Genomic DNA, 19,075 nt, shown 5'->3' with positions numbered 1-19,075 from the left:
TTTTTTTGAACTATTTTTTGAATAGTTTTTGAACTATACAAATGAGTTTAAAAATGTACATATAAACATGAAATATGATCAAGTATAATATACATACATTTTCATGGATACTGTGTTAATAAGGAGCTTATTAAAGAGAAGAAACAAGACTCTTAGCTCTTCTGTGTTCATATGAAAATTGGTAGCTTTGGAAGTTAAGTTTCAGGCTGGCTAACAAGTTTTTTCCATTTCTAGTATTAAAAGAAATAGTTTGGAATTCTAGGTAGATGAGAGATTTAATATAGACTGGAGATTGAAACTTTGGATTTTCTAGCATTCATTCACCAAATAGTAATTGGACATTGACTGTGTACCAGATACGGTGTTGAACCATGAAAATATGTAGACCTTTAAGAAGTCTTTGACTTCAAGAAGCTCATAATTTAGTAGGGGGAATAGATGATCTAGATGTTTAACAATAGATGATAAACATAATATTTGCAAGCAATTTGAAATATTTCTTCCCCAGTGGGAATTAGTTTACACCATCTCTCCTATTGCAGGGCTGTGTGTTTGTATGTGTGTGTGTGTGTGTGTGTGTGTTTAAATAAAGTTATGTGTGTCTATTTCCAGGAATAATCTAAGCCTTTTGAACTGTTTCTAAGGATATCAGTTCTTCTTTCAATGCTGAGAATAAAGTTTACCCAGGTAGACTTTTTTTCCATTGAAAAGTTATTTACACTTAAAATTAGAAGGTGTATGACAGGATGGGTAGGTGGGGAGGGTAGAGAATAAAGGGACACAAAAATCTCAATCATAATATAAGTTGATCTTAGGGATTGTAGGTAGGACAGCATGGAGAATATAGCCAGTGGTTCTGTAACATCTTGCTATGTTGACAGATAATTGCACTTATTGGGGGTGAGGATTTAATAATGTGAGTAACTATTGAACTATTGTGTGTATACCTGAAACCAATATAATAAGGTATATCAACTATACTTGAATAAAATTAAAAAAGTGAAGGGAAATATTATTATGAAAATGAGGGAAAAAGGAGATAGACAAGCTGTCTGACGCCCTACAGAAATTTTGATTATTCTGTTTAACTGGATTATTATTCTGGTTATCCTATTTAAAAGGGATACGATATGCTTAGCTCTAATAAGTGAATGTTTTGTTTTGTTTTGTATTTTTATTGAGGTATAATATGTTTCACATGTACAACATAATGATTCCATATTTGTATATATTGTGAAATGTATATACTGTGAATGGTGTAAGAACCACCATTCTGGTCTCTGTATTTATGAGTTTTGTTTTGTTTGTCATTTGTTTTGTTTTTAGATTCCATAGATAAGTGAAATCATATGATACTTATCTTTCTTTGTGTGACTTATCTCACCTAGCACAATACCTCAAGGTCTATCCATGTTGTTGCAAATGGCAAGATTTCATTCTTTTTATGGCTGAGTAGTATTCCATTGTGTATGTGTGTGTGTGTGTATGTATGTACATATATATATATACCATATCTCTATCCACTCATCCATTGATAGTTTGTTTCCATTATGTTGGCTTTTGTAGATGATGCTGCAGTGAACATAGACGTGCATTTATTTTTTTTGAATTAGTGCCCTCATTTTCTTTGGGTAAATATCCAGAAGTGGAATTGTGGATCAAATGGTGGATCTATTTTTAATTTTTGAGAGCTCTTCATACTGCTTTCCATAGTGGCTGTACCAGTTTACATTCCCACTGACAGTGCATAAGGGTTCCCTTTTCTCCACGTCCTCCCCACTACTGTTATTTCTTGTCTTTTTGATGATAGCCATTCTAACAGATAAGGTGACAGACATCTCATTGTGGTGTTGATTTGCATTTGCCTGATAATTAGTGATGTTGAGCATCTTTACATGTGCTTGTTTGCCATCTATATGTCTTTGGAAAATGTCCTCCAGTTTGGTCTTCCACCCAAACTGCAGGCAGCAAGAATGAAGGGCGGAAACCAAAGGGGTCTTTGTTGGCTTGGTTTGATCCCGCTAAGCAGACTTCCCAAAAGAGACAAAACCATTTCATTTTACATTTAATTGACCAGAGCAGCGTCATGTGGTTTCTTGGACATCTATACCTATTGCCAGGGAGCCTGAAAAATGTAGTATTTTATTTCTCCCACAGTGTACCCAGCTAGACATCTGTGTTTTGCTCATTGTAAAGGGTGGAATGAATATTGGGGTAAGCAGCTAGGAGCCTTTACCTTACAGTTGTTTCACAATTTCTATAGGAAAATAGCAGAAAACTGGTTTTGTCCAGATGGCTGTATAGCTGGGTTGTAATATAATCATGAGAGGTGGAACTAAGGAATTTCTGCTCTGCCTATTGATTTGAACTTATTTTAAAATATCTATAATGACTATGCATCATTTTTATGTTATTATTTCCCAGATATATATGTTGAATGCTTTTCATATATTTTATATAATCTCCACAACACTATCTTGGTAGGCACTGACTCTTTCATACCACAGATAAGAAAACTGAGGCACTATAGAGTGCATGACTTGCCTAAGTGCTCCTAACTGAGTCGGACATTGAGCCTGCTGCTTAAGATTGGTATTGATAACTGCCTCTGTCCCCCACTTACTAATCTACCTATACACCTACCCATTGGGCCCCACTACTACCCCTGCCCCACCCCTTGTACCTAAAAATCCTTTGAGGTTGTTCAAACATACGCAAAGAACAGAATAGCAAAAGACAAGCAGATTGAAGGAAATATAAAAATGAGAAATATAATGAAGTTGAGGTACAATTAATACACAGAATGAATACTGTATGATCCTAGAGAGGAGTCAGAAGTCTTGACTTACTGTGTTCTATCAGATACTAAGAGACAAAAAAAAAAAAAAAACAAGATTTAATTTTTTTATTTGGACTCTTGGCATTGTCATTGTGTTAGTTATATACTAAGATGAATTCTTTAAAAGAATACTTGTTTTCATATTGTGGCTATAAGGAATCTTAAAGATAATCATAATAGTGTTGTTACTATCTTCTGATTTTCTCTTTGTGGGTTAGGTAAACTGAATTACCATTACTTACTTTTTACGATTTGGAAACCCAGTCAAAGAGAATCTGTTTGCTGGATTTGGGTCAATGTGTTTAGTAAAAACTGGCGCCCGTTTTTGTTTGTTTTATAAAAGTGCTTCAAACAGTTTTGAAAGGATACATGTTTTGGAAGATTGCGATCTTATTAAAAATGGTATTGTGCTAACTCTTTGTAAGAGCTCCTCCCTACACATACACGTGTGAGCTTCTTGAGGACAAAAGACTTTGCCTTATTAATTTTTTTCTCCAGTATTTTTGGTGTGTAGAAGGTGTTCAGTAGTTGAATAGTGAATGGATGACTAAAATGAGAAAAGTCTGTTAATAAACATGTAATATTTCTCCTCCTTTAAACTTAAGTAAGTCAATTGCCCTACCTGAAACAGAGGAAAAATAGGTCATCCTGTTTATAGCCCTGGCAAGATGTATGAAGTGGGTTGTAGTAGTATTAATGGTTGGACGTTGAGACCACAAAGTCCAGCCCTTGAACTTAGCATGTTAGGAGAATTGCTATAACTCATATGCCTGGAATATAGTGATTATAAAGGTAGGTAGCAGAAGATAAGTATGGCAAGTTCCTGGCATGTAAAAGTTACTTATTAATTTTAAGAATGAAAGCTAGATCCAGGTTTTCGATTTTATGTGACATGTTATCTTTTAAAAAATGACATTTTTAATGGGGAAAAGAAGGGACATGATTTGAGTAATGTTTGAAAAATAATAAAGATTCATTTCTGCATTTTAATTTTCAAGAGTATTTGTGAGAAATGAATTAATGGAACATTTAAGTTTAATTACTTTATTTTGTTTCATTTCTCAGGATGTGATCTCCGTGGTGGGAAGCTAAGTTTTTAAACTACTCCAATGGATGCAGACAGTGATGTTGCATTGGACATTCTAATTACAAATGTAGTCTGTGTTTTTAGAACAAGATGCCATTTGAACTTAAGGAAGATTGCTTTGGAGGGAGCAAATGTAATTTATAAGCGTGACGTTGGAGTAAGTATCTGAATTTTGGTATGTATGCTGCATAGAGTAATTTTATAGTGCTATGGATGATACAGTAAAGCAGCACCTTGCCACGTGCTACTTTGTACTGGGTGCAACATGGAGCCCTTTGAAAGTGGCTCCTCTGCTTGTGAAGAGGCAGCTTTTAGAGATACCTACCTTGAAGTCTTAGCAAATATCTCTGTAGCTCCTGGACATTTTATTGTTCTCTCAATTTCTTATAACTAAAGAAGGGGACATGTGTACTTCATGTACGCATACTATAATTATATTTGAATGATGCCCTAATATATGTATTTTAATTTTTGTACTATGTTGACATACATATCCCTCTTTAATTAGCTAACAAAGTTCTTATTCGATAACAAACTGTTGGAAATAATACGATTCTCATCCTAACATGGACATTTTAGATTTTACTTTTTGTTAAACCTGTAATATTTAAAATAAAAGCATTGATAACTTGCTTTTAACCTTTAGTGTTTTGAGATTAACATCATAAATGACATTGGGTGTTCAGTTGGCTTTTTTATAAACCAAAGAATGATGAGATATTTATCTTAAACGTTTATTATGTAAATTAAGAATGTATTTGAAGGCTCAATTTAAACTAAAAATTAGATGCCAGTATGCCTCAGTAAATTGTTAGTTCTTAGTACTAGAAACAAAGGAAAGGTGAATCAAATTCAATGAAACATTTCATGACCAGCAATTAAAAATTTTCAAATTCATCAAAAAAGAATATGTCTGCTGAAAATATAGAGAGCAGAATGCCTAACACTGCTTTGGAACGTGAGCATGCCATAGGCAGAGAAGTCATTTTTCCTAGGAAGGTTAACTGAAAAAGCTGAGTTGATGGACAAGCTGATGGTGAAAGACAATTAAATGTAAAGTAATCTCAACACAGTGTTTCTCAGCCACTTGTGTATAAAATTTTATAATGTATTTTAGCTCACATTTTATTTTGTCTTTGGTAAATTTGTCTTTCCAGATTTAATAGCTTTCTAGTTTGATAACACGGTATATGGCAGAGAAAGGGAGGAACTCAAAATGTAACAAAAATTTTAAGGAAAAATGTCTGATTCATTTATGTGTTATGTTGTTCAGTAAACATATGTCTCTTACACATAATGGGTATATAATGAATATAATGAATATTTCCATAATTAAACAGTGAAAATTTAAATTCAAATATTATCTTGGACCTTAGTCCTTGGCTTATTTATACTTACTCTGTAGGTAATTTCATTCAAACCCATAGCTTTACCGGCCTTTCATATGTAAGAAATCAAAAAGTACATCTCTCACTCCAGCGTTTCTCTTGTATTAATGATTTGCATATTGAACTTTAATATATAATAGGCATCTCAACTCTGAGGTACACTATAAAGTTAACGGTTAGAAAGTGGTGAATGAAGGCATGGGTGTTTTGGTCAAATGGGAAGGAAGGCTTCTCTATGGAGGTGACATCTGGTGTCAACTGAATGAAGTGAGAATATTGAGGGAAGAATATTCCTGATGAAAGTAACATTTACTATAAAGCTCCTAAGGTATGAACAAGTTTGGCATGTTTGAGGATCCAAGCAGATTGCAAATTCCAGTTATCTGACCAGAGTGGAATGAAAGTTGAAATGTTTACATATTAGCAGTACATTGATTCCAAGGATATAGTGAGATTTATACAGACCTTGTATTTTTTATTTAATTAAATGTCCTTTGTGTTCATTATGGTACTTGATTTCAGAATAGGTGAATTGGAGAACAGTTATTTCAATCTTGGGTAAGCTTATAGTAGTATTTAATCATTTAAAAAAGCCACATAGAGTAGAACCATGTGTGAAAATTAACGTTTAGTGTGTAATCAGATAGGTTTTTGTTTTTTGTTTTTTTCAGAAAGTATTAATGAAGCTTAGAAAACCTAGAATTACAGCTACAATTTGGTCCTCAGGAAAAATTATTTGCACTGGAGCAACAAGGTAAATTTTATTTGGGTTTTTAATTGTAATTTAAAAATTTTCCCCTCATGGTAAGGATATTTTCCTAGACTTAAAAACAAAACCATATGTACAGTTTGTCATGATCCTCAGTATAAAATTTATTCCTTATATAACTGTTACTTTTTCTTTCCTTAAAACCATAGTGAAGAAGAAGCTAAATTTGGTGCCAGACGTTTAGCCCGCAGTCTGCAGAAACTAGGTTTTCAGGTAACATTTTCAAAAAATATACAACTGCAAAATATTCAAGGATTTATTTTTGTAAAGTTAAAATTTTTAATATAATAGACCAAGGAAATCATAGAAATTCTTATTATGGTTGACCTTTTGCTAGATGTTTTTCTATTGTCCTTCAATACAAAAATATAGCGGCCAAACTTGCCTATAGATTACTTATAAAAGATCCCAGCTTTTTACCAAATCCCTTTCCCCTAGAGAGACAGACTTCCTTCCAACTGCCTTTTCAATTCTTAAGTTTTTCACTTTATACCAAAAAAATCATGTTTTTGGTCCTTTCAAGATTGGTATGTCATGGTGATGAGTAGAGAGCTGCAAGACCCTATGTTTATAAAGTTAAAGCATATTTTTGTTTATAGATAGCTATCGCATGAATTATAAAGAAGGATATTAGAATGGAACTTGGATAGATGTGTGCATACTATGGCTAAGAAGAAACAATATTCCTACATACTATGGTTAGTGAGAACATTATCAGTGTAACAAGAAATTGTGATTACTTAAAAATATGCAGAATTTATTAATCTGTGCTTTAGAAATAATTGTAAATAGTGTTATAAGTCGAGAAGAATTCAAAAGAATAACTAATACCAAATAGTACCTGTATATAAGAATTCAGAAGAGGCTGCATTCTGTAAAGTCAATCAGCTGTAATAAAAAGGACACAAATCCAAAACAAGATTCATGTTACATGAAGAGGGACAGTGTAAGATTTGCTTGCTGCATTAAATCCACACAATGTGCACAGTGGTTGGCAGGCTCTCATACTTGTAAAGTGTTCATCACTGGCAGGTTAACTTTATCAAATAGAATTTTGTGGAGGCCTAAATTTGAATAAAACCAATACATATCGTGGACTTGTTACATCACTTGCCAATGATGAGTAAATGGAAGAAAGATAAAGACAAGCCATGGCCTCCAGAGAGGTGGGCCTAGACTTTGGCGGATTCGGATGGGAAGTGATGGGAAGTGGAGTTTCCCTCTGAGGGAGGAAGTGGTAGGAAGGCACTGAGGTGCTGGGGGGCTTGGGCGGCGGGGTGGTGCCGAAGGAGAGTCACAGTGCGGAGAGCCACGGCTGACGGTGGGGCTGCTGTGCACGGTTTGTGACTTTCTTCAGCTGCCTTGTGCGCATACTGAATTAGAGGACGGATAGTTCACCCAGAATTACGGTTTTACTGGGAACATTTGAAAAGATACTGAGATAAAACCATTCCAGTTAATGGTAGGAGCAGCCGAAGTTACTTTCCAGCCTCGGAGCGTCTTGTTACAGCCTGACCTGAGAAGTGTGGGGAAGAATCCCAGTTAACAACACAGTTGTTTCACTCTATCCCACACTCTGTCCCCAAGAGAAAACAAATATCTAATCAAACTCGCAGAAATGTTGTTTTACCTTACTGAATATAAGAAAAACTCTGACCTTTGGAGCTCAGTGTATACTCACCATTTTTTGACCTTTAAGTGACATCTTTTACTTTTTGACTCTTGAGAAGGAACAATGTGGTTTAATTTTCTTTCTGACTCTCCTCTCTTCCATCTCAGTAGATTAAATATCCCATATGAAATTTTTAAAAGGTAAAAATATTCAAAAGACCCCAAATATTTTAATCATTCAAATACCTCATTTTATTAAATTTTTAATGAAGTTTCTGAGCTTTTTTAAAAATTATAATACGAAAGAGTCACTGGTAACTTAAAATATATCCATGATTAAGATATTTTTGTTTTATCTTATTTGTTCTTATTTTAAAGGTTAGAAACTTAATTAACAATTGTTCTGATGAGCAGAATTTTGTTTCAAAATAATTCATTGAATTATATATTTTTTTCTCTTAAAGGTAATATTTACAGATTTTAAGGTTGTTAATGTTTTGGCAGTGTGTAACATGCCATTTGAAATCCGTTTGCCAGAATTCACAAAGAACAATAGACCTCATGCCAGGTAGGTCTTTGAGGAATCAAGATAACTTAACAAATTTGAAATTACTTGTCAGGCTATAAATCTATTAATTGTGGCCTTTTTTTTTGTATAGTTATGAACCTGAGCTTCATCCTGCTGTGTGCTATCGGATAAAATCTCTAAGAGCTACATTACAGATTTTTTCAACAGGAAGTATCACAGTAACAGGTATTTTATGACATTGAAACCAGCGCTTGTCACATATGGTTTGAGTGAGAAAAGACGAGCCTATACCAAACTAGAAATGTCTGATTTGTCTCCTTCAGTCACTCCTGCCCTTCAAGGGGAAACCAGTTTCCCCTTGTAGATTACTTTTACCTGTTTTTATATACTATTTTTATGTCTTACACATAATATTTTGGATCTGTCTTCTTTCACTCATTATTGTCTTGGTGAGATTCATCCATATTATTTCATGTAGCTACAGATCATTCATTCTTATTGCTGTATAGCATCCAGTGTGTGAAAATACTGTCCATATGCATTTGGATAGTTTCTAGTTTGGAGCTATTAAGAATATTCTAGTATATATTTTCATAGTATAATTTTTTTTTTAATTTATGATACCTTGCATTTAAAATATGCACGAATCCCATTTTATGAACTTCACTATGGTTTTATATAAGCAAAATATTGAAATATAATTGATAACTATTTGTTATGTTTTATGTGTGTTTTGTTGTATCTTTTGAGTCTTTTAAGAATTTGGAAGGAGTAGTTTCCAGAGACTAGGAGTAAATTTCAAAGGGCCCAATAGCACCAGGGTGATTTATTTCTTGGAAGTCAGGCCCAAACTTTGACAAAATTGATTTCAGGAAAATTTCTTTAGTGTCCTTAAATTTTTCTTTTTATTCCTTTGATCCTTAAAAGAAAATAAAAATCATTGATTGATACCATTAGGTCCTCAACAAATAAGCTGTATTTTTTATTCATCTCAGGATTTCTTGCTTGGAAACTTGTTTGTAAAGTCTAATGCCAGGGTCATATCTGAATCTTAAAAATGGAATACTGGGGAACAAGTTGTAAGCTCCCTTCTTTCAACTGTTTCCACGTGTTGGAGCCTAGACCTCTGATAGGCCCCCAAATAGATTAATAAGTCACTACTAAGTATAGAATAAAACAATACCTATGTGAGCTTCTTATTTGTTGAGTCAATAGATAATTAGCACAATAACAAATTGAAGACAGTTGACCTGGCTGATTAGTCTGCACTCTATTTTTACATCTGCAATATCCTATGAAATGTTAACAATTCAGTGAACGGACACTGAGTGATTCCCATGGGCAAAGCTCTATACTGGGTAGGGGGTGAGGTGAGTCAGGAAGCAGGGCCAGGATAAGACATGGTCAGTACTTTTAGAGTTCACAGTGGGTGCATGGGTACATTTTCAGGATCTTGCAAAAGAGGTAAGGGTACATTAGTGAAACCATTTTTATTCATCTTACAAAATGAATCTTACAAAAATATTTTTCGCTGTCCTTCTTTGTTTTATTTTAGCTATCTAAATGAAAGTTCACATTTCAGAAAGTATTCCTAGCATTATATGGATTAATTAGTATATAGTATCACCTTCTTCCCTCATGCTTTTTTTTCCCATGCCTGAGTGAGCCGTGAGGATGAACAGCCAGATAATAATAACATGAAGATACCAAGTAGTAGTCAGTCTGGGGGGAGTTTCAGATGCTGTGGCTTATAGCAGCCCTCCGGTTCCCCAGCACGTTGCGAGCGGCTCTGCTGTCAGTGCGCCTGGGAGCTTCAGGCAGAGCCTCACCCAGAGCCAGACCACGGCGACAGAAAAGGTCGTAGATGTTGAGCCCCATCTGTCATTCCTTCTTTTAATGAGCATATAGCACTTTGTATTCTCCTTTGTGATAGTTTGTACAGGTTTTTATACTTACTCTCTTCACACTGGTGCCCTTAAACAAGATGAATGACAGTGTTTTGTGTTTCAGGCTTCCTTTAATTGTGCAGGAAAAAAGTTTATTCTCTTGCTTTTTATAATGACTGTGTGTATAATTATATAAGTGTAGATTTTTTTAAAAAACAGTAAGTGTGCTATTCTAAACTACATGAATATTTTTGGTTCCGGGAAATGAGCTTTTCCTAGTGCTCTCTTTTGCCTCTTCTCACCCCTTTTTCCATTGTGTTTGTTACAGGGCCCAATGTAAAAGCTGTTGCTACTGCTGTGGAACAGATTTACCCATTTGTGTTTGAAAGCAGGAAAGAGATTTTATAATTTGTCACTTAATTGGTTAGAATCCCTAACTGAGCACCTTTTAAAACCTGCTGCACATTGGACTCAAAACAAAAGGAAAACTGGACCAACAGTAATTGAGGAAATAGACTCTTTTATTCTTCACAGCTACAGTGTAAGCTCCAGGCCCTTTGGATTTTATTTCAAACCTTGCTGTAATATGAAAAGGAAGTTTACAAGACATGACATTGCTGCTTTTACAAAAGGACATTCTATTTATTTTCGCAGTAATTCTCATGTCCCCATAAGCAGAGCTGTCACAGTGTGCACTACCTTAAATTGATTTGTTATCGTCATTTTTTTCCAGTTCGAGCTAATGTGTTTTATTTGTGAATAGTCTTTTACATTTTTGTATGCTGAATATGGGCACCAAAGAACCTGTAAAAATTATCTTTTTCAATTGAATGTGCACAAATAAAAGTTTGGAAAAGATTTCTCCTCATATCCATTCTGTAACCTTTATTCCCCATTTTCGATTTTAACAAATTGTATTCATAATTCTTTTTCTTTTTTAATCTATGCAAGCTTAGACTTTTGCTGAAGTATGTTGGCTTCTTTTTGAAGTGTATTTTGTAAATATATATGCCACATGTGTATAGTATCTTTTAATGCTCTGTTACCAAATATCAAATAGGAATTTTTTTCTTGCAGATTAGAATTAAAACATGTATATAAGTTCTAGGGAACGACAGTAGAACTTTCAAGATTAGGCATAATGTTTTGTGTTGCTTATTTAATATGATAGAAAATGTTAAATATCTTTTAAAAGTTATGAAGTTGTAGTTTTAAAAAGAGAAACTTCTTACCTACAGGATGGATATGAGAAAGAAACTGATGGGTTGTACCTCACATATTTACTTTTGTTTTTCTGGAAAGACTCAACTCTAGTTGTAGGAAAGTAATCATCTTAGGTTGGTGCTCAAGGGTATACCAGGAGTCTTGTCAGAAGTTGATACATTGTGCTGTTTTAACAAGAAGTGCCCACAAGCTGCCTCTGTGCCACAGTATAATTATAATACAGTTCAATTTGAACTTGAAAGCCATTTTGCAAGATATGTCTTTCCCCTTGCTGTGTCTTATTTAATGGAGCTAAAGAGTGACTTCAGTACATACAATTGCTAATCATAAAAATAAAATAAATAAGCATTTGTGAAGCAGTGGTCTCGGGCTCACCCAGGAATGCAGCATCAAGCTGCAGGCGTGCTCTGCCACTTCCACTTAGGAGTATAACCAACAGTGTTTTTATGTAGAAATAAAGCTGAGTGGGGAGTCCAATTATCTTCTTAGTAGAAACTTAATTAATACAGACAATAGTCTAACACAATCTTTCACTAAAGCCTGAATTTCCAAAATGTTTTGAAACCTTTGTTGGAAAATTGCAGCTTCTTAATCTCCATATTCTCGTACATTTTTCTGAGCATATTATCAAATCTGGACCTAGTTCAAGTGCTGCTCGGAAGAACAGTACACACTATTTCATGTTTATTTTTATTTTCTTCCTTCTGGTTGCCTTCCCCTGTTCTGCCTCTCACTATCTCAAAGTGGGGGCCAGAGGCTGACTTTTATACTTTCTTTCTTGTAAAAGTGATTTTCAGGCTTCTATCCACTCTTTTTTTAAACATTGTATTTATTTGCTTCATTTTAAGATCCAATAGGATAGGTAACCTCACAAAATATAGAGAATAAAATTCAATGAAAAAGTTACAGGTTCTGGGCAGACTGTTTTAAAAATTTGAGATTTTCCATTTAGTTTTAGTTAACAGTAATAAGTGACTTCCTGACTTGCAATGTTCACAAAGAAATATAGAAAAGGGGAAACTTGATTATATGGTCAAGGTGCAAATCCAGATGCCATAACATTTTCAGTATTCAAGTGACTTGAAAACTGGGTAGATCCGTAGCTCATCAGAATGCTTTCCCAGAACAGAAGACAATCTCAGCAGGTCTGGTTTTAATACTGCTTCATGAGTGTCACTGGAAGATTCTCACAGATAACCCACTTAACCTAAAAAAGCTGGTAAGAAACAAGTGTGTCTTATGTCTTCTGCTGGCTTTTCACAAGTGCTGTAAGTTTTTTTTTATAAATAAAAACTGTGAATATATACATACAAGTTATAAGTATTCCCCCCTTTTTTTTGAAAATCAAAAAATGTGGGACATATTGTATAAAAATTAATTTGAAGGCAGAATTGTTTAGTTACAGAGTTAGGATAATAAAAGAAAACTGTAAGTAAGTGTTTAAGATACTGAAGTTGAAGTCACTAATGATAAACCTATTAGGTTTATAAACAATTTCCTACCCATTTAGAATAAATCAAGAAAAAGCTAAATTATAGTGTTTGAACTTCAAAGGAAACAGTTGTTACATATCTTCCAATCTGTGATGCTTGGCAAAGAAAACAAAATTCTTATAGATTGCCGGCCTTGATTTTTTTAAATCTCAGCATAAAATTCAACTGAAGATTCTTAACAAATTTCATGAATTGATTCATTACTGAATAACCTCCCCTTCTAAAACAAACAAAAACAATGCATGCTTTAACTTACATATGAAATGTACCATGGTAAAACTAAGATCTCAAATCTCGTTTCCTTGTAACTTCCCCTGCCAGTTTTAATTTAAATAGTACGTTGCAAAACCAAGACTTTTAGTCAGTCTCCTGAGTCTCCCATAATTTCATCCATTTCTCAATATGTTTGTATTTATATCTACATTGCTTACATAGGTTTATAGTCTTTCCCCTTTGTTATAATGGAATGTAGTAAATTGTATACCCTTATATCAAACTGGGACGGTTTGTTAGGGACCATTAGGAAAATTCCATACTAAATAAAAAGAGTTTTTGGCTCTTGGGATTCTTCAGGTTAATCATTTTATAAATTCTTTATCAAGTTAGGTTGTTCATGCTTGTTTTTTGTGTGTCTTCCATAGCTTATTTGTAATTTAATAGGTTACTAAATTGGGTCAAGATTCTTTATTATAGATTTTCTATATCACATCCAAATTCAATTGGTAGAATGCCTCCCAAGGTCTTGAAATTCAACTGGAAAAATACAGAAGAGAGTCATCCATTGCTGTGTGGGTGAAAACCCAAGTTTCTGGTACAGTTGGTGTTCTCTGCTTCATCAGAGAGAAGAACGTAGTGAGAGCATTGTCCTGATGTCTAAATGTCATTTTTTACATCTGCAGTCATCTGAACATCAGCATCGCTGATAGCTTTCCTGTGTGCCACAACCTGAGGTAGTGATACTCCTGAGGAGTGCAGAGACGTGCAGGGAACTGTGGGTTGCTATTAAGTTATCATGAAAGCCTTAGAAGGAGTGAATGTTAAGCTTGCTTAGTAGGTCAAATCATAATCTAATGGCCTGACTCCTTTTCTCGTAACTTACTAACAACTATTTCTAAATAAATATGGTCCCAGGATTTTGAAATTGCCCTTCTTGTTCACATTATTTTTAAATGGATGGAAAAATGCTTATTTTCCACAACTATCGTGGAATTGTCTTTTAATATTTTATAATACATGAAATTCATAAAAGGATATTTTACATTATAGTTCATAATTCACAAAATAAGCAGCATAATCTTTGTACTTCTTTAACTGTAATTAGGAATTATCACTAAAATCCTAACCAAGACCCTATCCTAATTTAGAACCTATGTGCAGGTGTCCACAATGTGTCCTAGTTCTGTTTTACACAAGACCCAGTGCTAGGAGCATCTTAGTAGGAAAAAAAACCCTGTAAGCTCACGTTCAGACCACTTAAGTAATCTGAATAATAAAGCTGCAGCAGGCCTCAAACGCACCTTAAGGCAAAAGTTGATTTCATCACTAGTTATAGTGCTCTGTGAAAGGTGGAAAGTATTGAACTAGCCTCTCTTTTTTTTTTTAACCTAGTATTCTAGTCAGAGTAAGAAAGATACCACTTGGGACTTTGTACTTCATTTACTTTTTGGCGAGTGGAGATTAAAGGTTGTCTTTGTAATTTCAGAGTGTCCCTTTAAAAGTAGCTCCATGACACTAAAGAGAGAACATGGGAGTGGCCAAGACATATTGGTATGAAGACAATATTTTTTTAAGGTTTTGAGGCCACTAGGCCTCTGGAGAAAGCTGCCGCGGTTGTCCCCTACCACATGTCTTTTTACACTCCAGGAGCTGCACTTGGGGCTTGCTTCTTTGAAGCTGTTTTGGCACTAATTCCTCTTCATGATGACTCATAAAACAAATGTTGTTTTTCACATAGTTCCTGAAAGAGAAAGAGGCACTAATGAAAATGTCATTCTTAGTTTACAGCACTTGAAAAAAATATGCAGGATATTTTTTAAACCACTCTGAGTTTTAATGATCAGCCATGCAAAAAAATACATTTTTATTGCAGAGCCTCAATGTGTCATGACATTCGGCATACCACAGAACTTTAGTCAGTCGCATGGAAAGGTTAAGACGAGGTGTCTTCTCAGAATGCAGTCTGGCATCCATTTCGTCAGGTCAGAGATCCAAGGATAGTTAGTATTGTATAGAACTAATGGCGGTAACATCCAGCATCAATTTCATTTTCTTCCAATTCTAAACTACCAGTATGCCTCTGTTTATATCGATATGGTCTGTATTCTGCATTACCCATCCCCTTGCTCCTGCATGAACAAGATCTTTTCTATAGGATTTTTCCCTTCAGAGCAAAGATGTGCTCTAGTAGTTTACCTTTATTTAAAAAAAAGTTGAGTAGAATCTCCCTCCCCTTCAAGTGTCTTTTCCTGTAATTTAACCAGTTACTCGTGTGGCTGTAACGTGCCTGGTAAAATGGAGGTGCTGTGCGTAGGGTGGGTAAAGCTGCCTGCTCTCAAGAAACTCACATTTTAATACAGGTGACAAGCACATAAGCATATAATTTCAAGTAGCAGAAATGCTAATGAGAGAGAAAAAGAATGACGTTGGGTGTGGGGGTGACTATATCACACAGCTGGCATGTTTCTGAAGAGGTCACATTTGGTCAGAATCTTGGAATGAAGTTAGGGAGGAAAGCATGTGAAGAATTGCAAGGAGAGTTGCGTTTTACAGTATGGCTAGAGTGTGTCAAGTTCCTGATTGACAGATGAGGCTGAACGGGTAGGCAGCCCCTACAGTAAGAAGTTAGCATTTTATTTGGAAATACAATTTGAGCCATAGGATTTTGAGCTGAGGAATGACATTTTTAAAAGCTCAAACTGATTGCTGTACGAAGGATAGACTGTAGAGGGCAGGACGTGCAAGAAGACCAGCTTGAAGGTTAGTGTAGTCCAGGTGAAAGCCCGTGGCTTGGATTGAGACTGGGAATGTATCAGATTTGCGGTATGTTTTGGTAACAGAGCTAACAGACTTACAGGTAGTACCGATGTTAGGTGTAGGGAGTAGTATAGATGAATCCTAAGCTTTTGGCCTGAGATACCTCCCCCAAAGCCCAGGCAGAAGGTTTGTGGAGGAGAGTGTGTGTGGGGGTTGTGAATGGGACTAGGAATCAAGTTGTGTGGAGGTTATGTTAAGCTAGAGATGCCTATTAGACATTCCAACGAAGATGTTATGTGGCAGTTAGATCTGGGAATTTGGAAGTTAGGTAAAAGATCAAAGCCTGGAGATACCCATTGGGAGTCATCAATTTATGGATGTCTTACAAAGCTATGGGAATAGATCTAAGAAGTGTAGATAGAGAAAAATTCTAAAGACTGAGTCCTGGGCACTGTTGTATTTACAGGTGTGGAGGAAGAGGAAGCAAATAACACCAAGGAGTGATTAATGAGGGTGGAAAACCAGGAAAAGATATTCCAGAAGATGAGTGAAAAAAGTGTTTGAAAATAGGGAGCACGAGTTGCTGGGCAAGTGCTGCTGGCAAGTAATACGGGCACTGAGAATTGCTCCTAAGGTTTGATAACTCAGAAGTCACATGTAGTCTTAGGAGTAAGAAAATAGGTAAGAAAGCCTAAGTGGAGTCAGCTCAAGAAAGAATAAAAGTGAGGACATGGGGAAACAGAACACTACCAGAACTGAAAAGTAGGGACAGGGAACATGTGTCATAGAAGAGGGAAATGGATAACTGTACAGATGGAGGAACTGCAACAAGGCAGAGGCTGTGGACATAGATGTAGATAGTTTGGTAGATGTAGTGGTCGACTAGGAGGTCTCTATTTCTGTTTTGTCAGTGAACAAAAAAAGCAACATCATCATGGGCAAGTGGAAAGAAGTGCTGGCAGCTTGAGAGAGTATAACGTGAAGAAGCCATCTTGGGGATTAGGAAGGTCAACTCACCAGGGAAGTGCAGATTGCAGGACATTCTGGTGACCTACTTGAGATTTGTGTTCATAAATTGTAAGCTTGTCAGCATAACCACACATTTTCTTCAACCATGTTTAGCTGCTCAATGCAGGGATAAAATAAGCTAAGAATTGGTTTACTCTGAGTTAAGTTTTGCCTGAACAATGGAGGGGGAGAGGGCAGGGTGTAGGGAGGGTGGTGGTCTATGATACAGATTCAGCAGGGTAAGTGAGGACATGGTGATGGCTACTCAGTGGATTCCAGGTCCTGGTGTGGGTGAGGATGTGTTGAAATTCAGGTGCTCAAGAAAGTGAGCTGGAATGCAGAGTGGCCACAGGGTGAGCGGAATGCTGTCAGCGAGTAGTGACGGGTAATGACTGTCTAGGGTACAACCATCCCGTCTGCTTCCCTTCACAGCAAACTTTGAGAGTGGACTGTAGTGGGTGTCTTCCCTTCATGAACTTCCACTTCCTCCTCACACCTCTACCGTCACCTTCTGTCTCCCGTTGAGACTGTGGCTGACTAGCCTGTGGTCACCCTCCCTCTTTGTACTTGGCCTCTCAGTAGCAGTCAGCATTGTCCAGGCCTACCTTCCTACAGCACTCTTGGCTTCACTGCTGGCCCCTTGTCAGCCCAGTTTGATAATCGCTCTCTGCTGGATCTCGAAGCGTTGGTGTGATCATGGGCCTTGGCCTGGCCCTCATTCCCTTTGCTCTCTCACCAGATGATCTCATCTGGTTCTCATAAAATAAATACCACCTACAAGCAGATGGCTATCCCAGATCTGACCCTAAGCCTGAATGTCTCCAGAATTGCAGACTTCCATATTCAGCTGCTGACTAATAATGTGCCTATTTGATATCTAATAGACATCTCAAAATTTATACATCTAAAATAGAACTCTGTTAGCACCCCAGACCCAAAACCTAGTCCTTTTTCAGGCTTACTTATCTTACCATCCACACAGTTTCTCAAGCTAAAAATGTAGGAGTCATCCTGACTACTTAATTACCTTACTCCCATGTCCAGTTCATTCATTCATTCATTCAATAACGAGCTTCAACTATGTGCTAAGGAATTAATTCAAGGTGCTGGGAAACAACAACAGGCAACAAAATATACAAAATCTGCTCTTAAGGAATTTAAATGCAGTAAGAGAAGTTAGACAATGAATCAAGTGAAATATAGTGAGTACCAGCTTTGAAAAAAAAAGTATGGAAGTGGATGCAGAGTTAGGGACACAATTGTGGGAGGCCCAGGAAAAGTCTGCAGGAGGTGAAGCAATGACCAGTGGATATCTAGGGAAAGAGAATTCTAGACAGAGGAGACAGGGCCAAGGTCCTGAGTCTTGAGCACACCTGGTGTGGTTAGGATACAGCAAAAAGGCCAGAGTGGCTGATGAGAGTAAAAGACGGAGAGTAATAGGATATGTAGGGCTTTATGGGCCATCGACAGGCTTCTTACTCTGAGACGGAGAGCCACTGGAGGAGGATTTGGGCAAAGGAATGACTCGATCACATTTAAAGAGATCACTGGCTGCTGTGTTGAGAATATATTGGAGGGGATAGGAGGTAAAAATGGCCCAGGCAGGTGGCTATTACAGTAATGCAGGAGACCTTGGTGACTCAGATCAGGGGTAGCAGTGAAAGTGGTCAGGCTCTGTGTATATTTTGAAACGAAAGCCAGTACAATTTTCTGATAGATGGAACATGGGAGTGAGAGAAAGAGAGAAGACTCGAAGGCTTGTGCCTGCAGCAGGTTGGGTGAAGTTGACATCAACTGAGGCAGATAAGATTGTGAGAGGAGAAGGTTTGGGAGCATTGGGGTTCAATTTAGAGCATGCTAAGGCTTAGGTATCTATTAAACATTGAAAAGGGGTGTAGTGCAAACAGTTGAATAGACAAGTGAATACAGGAGCAATATCACAGCTAAAGATACAAATTTCTGAGTCCCTGGTGCACAGATGGTAGGTATAAGGGCCATAACTTTTGAGATCAACAAGCCAGTGAGGGTGAGAGGGGAGTGGTCGAGGACTAAGTCCTAGAGCATGCAAATTCCCTATTTGGAATCAATCTGTTGTGTGGTTGATGTGGAAGGTTATGGAAGTTTCCTTCTGACTGGGTCCATTTTCTCAGTGAAGTCCAAAGCTGATGAGCACAAGGGAGGAGAGCTGAGAAGGTGGGGAGGTTTCCCAAGAGAGGAGGTAATGGGTGAGCAATTACCTAGGAGAGGAAGTTTAAATAGACTAGAGAT

General features: G+C 36.4%; 2 protein-coding genes across 5 annotated transcripts in view; one reads left to right on the top strand and one right to left on the bottom strand.

Annotated features, from left to right (window-relative positions):
• TBPL1 (TATA-box binding protein like 1) overlaps window positions 1-12,646 on the top strand; it is a 31,700-nt gene extending 19,054 nt beyond the window's left edge. The window contains exons 2-7 of one of the 2 annotated variants that reach the window (XM_057489258.1): window positions 4,011-4,083; window positions 5,986-6,068; window positions 6,233-6,296; window positions 8,159-8,262; window positions 8,354-8,448; window positions 10,438-12,646. In XM_057489258.1, coding sequence (XP_057345241.1) covers window positions 4,011-4,083; window positions 5,986-6,068; window positions 6,233-6,296; window positions 8,159-8,262; window positions 8,354-8,448; window positions 10,438-10,517 — 499 coding nt within the window. In that variant the 3' untranslated portion in view covers window positions 10,518-12,646. Of the gene's footprint in view, window positions 1-3,904; window positions 4,084-5,985; window positions 6,069-6,232; window positions 6,297-8,158; window positions 8,263-8,353; window positions 8,449-10,437 lie in introns of both variants that reach the window. The other variant, XM_036903745.2, reaches the window with a different exon arrangement.
• An 849-nt stretch (window positions 12,647-13,495) lies between these two features.
• SLC2A12 (solute carrier family 2 member 12) overlaps window positions 13,496-19,075 on the bottom strand; it is a 59,021-nt gene continuing 53,441 nt past the window's right edge. For all 3 annotated transcript variants that reach the window (XM_036903741.2, XM_036903744.2, XM_036903740.2), the window contains one exon: window positions 13,496-14,783. In XM_036903741.2, the coding sequence (XP_036759636.1) occupies window positions 14,630-14,783 (154 nt within the window). In that variant the 3' untranslated portion in view covers window positions 13,496-14,629. The remainder of the gene's footprint in view (window positions 14,784-19,075) is intronic.

Source organism: Manis pentadactyla, chromosome 12 (assembly GCF_030020395.1).
Source record: "Manis pentadactyla isolate mManPen7 chromosome 12, mManPen7.hap1, whole genome shotgun sequence".
In the NCBI taxonomy this organism is placed as follows: Eukaryota; Metazoa; Chordata; class Mammalia; order Pholidota; family Manidae; genus Manis; species Manis pentadactyla.
The sequence above is the reverse complement of the archived record's forward strand: the minus strand, read 5'-3'. Positions and strand labels throughout refer to the sequence as shown.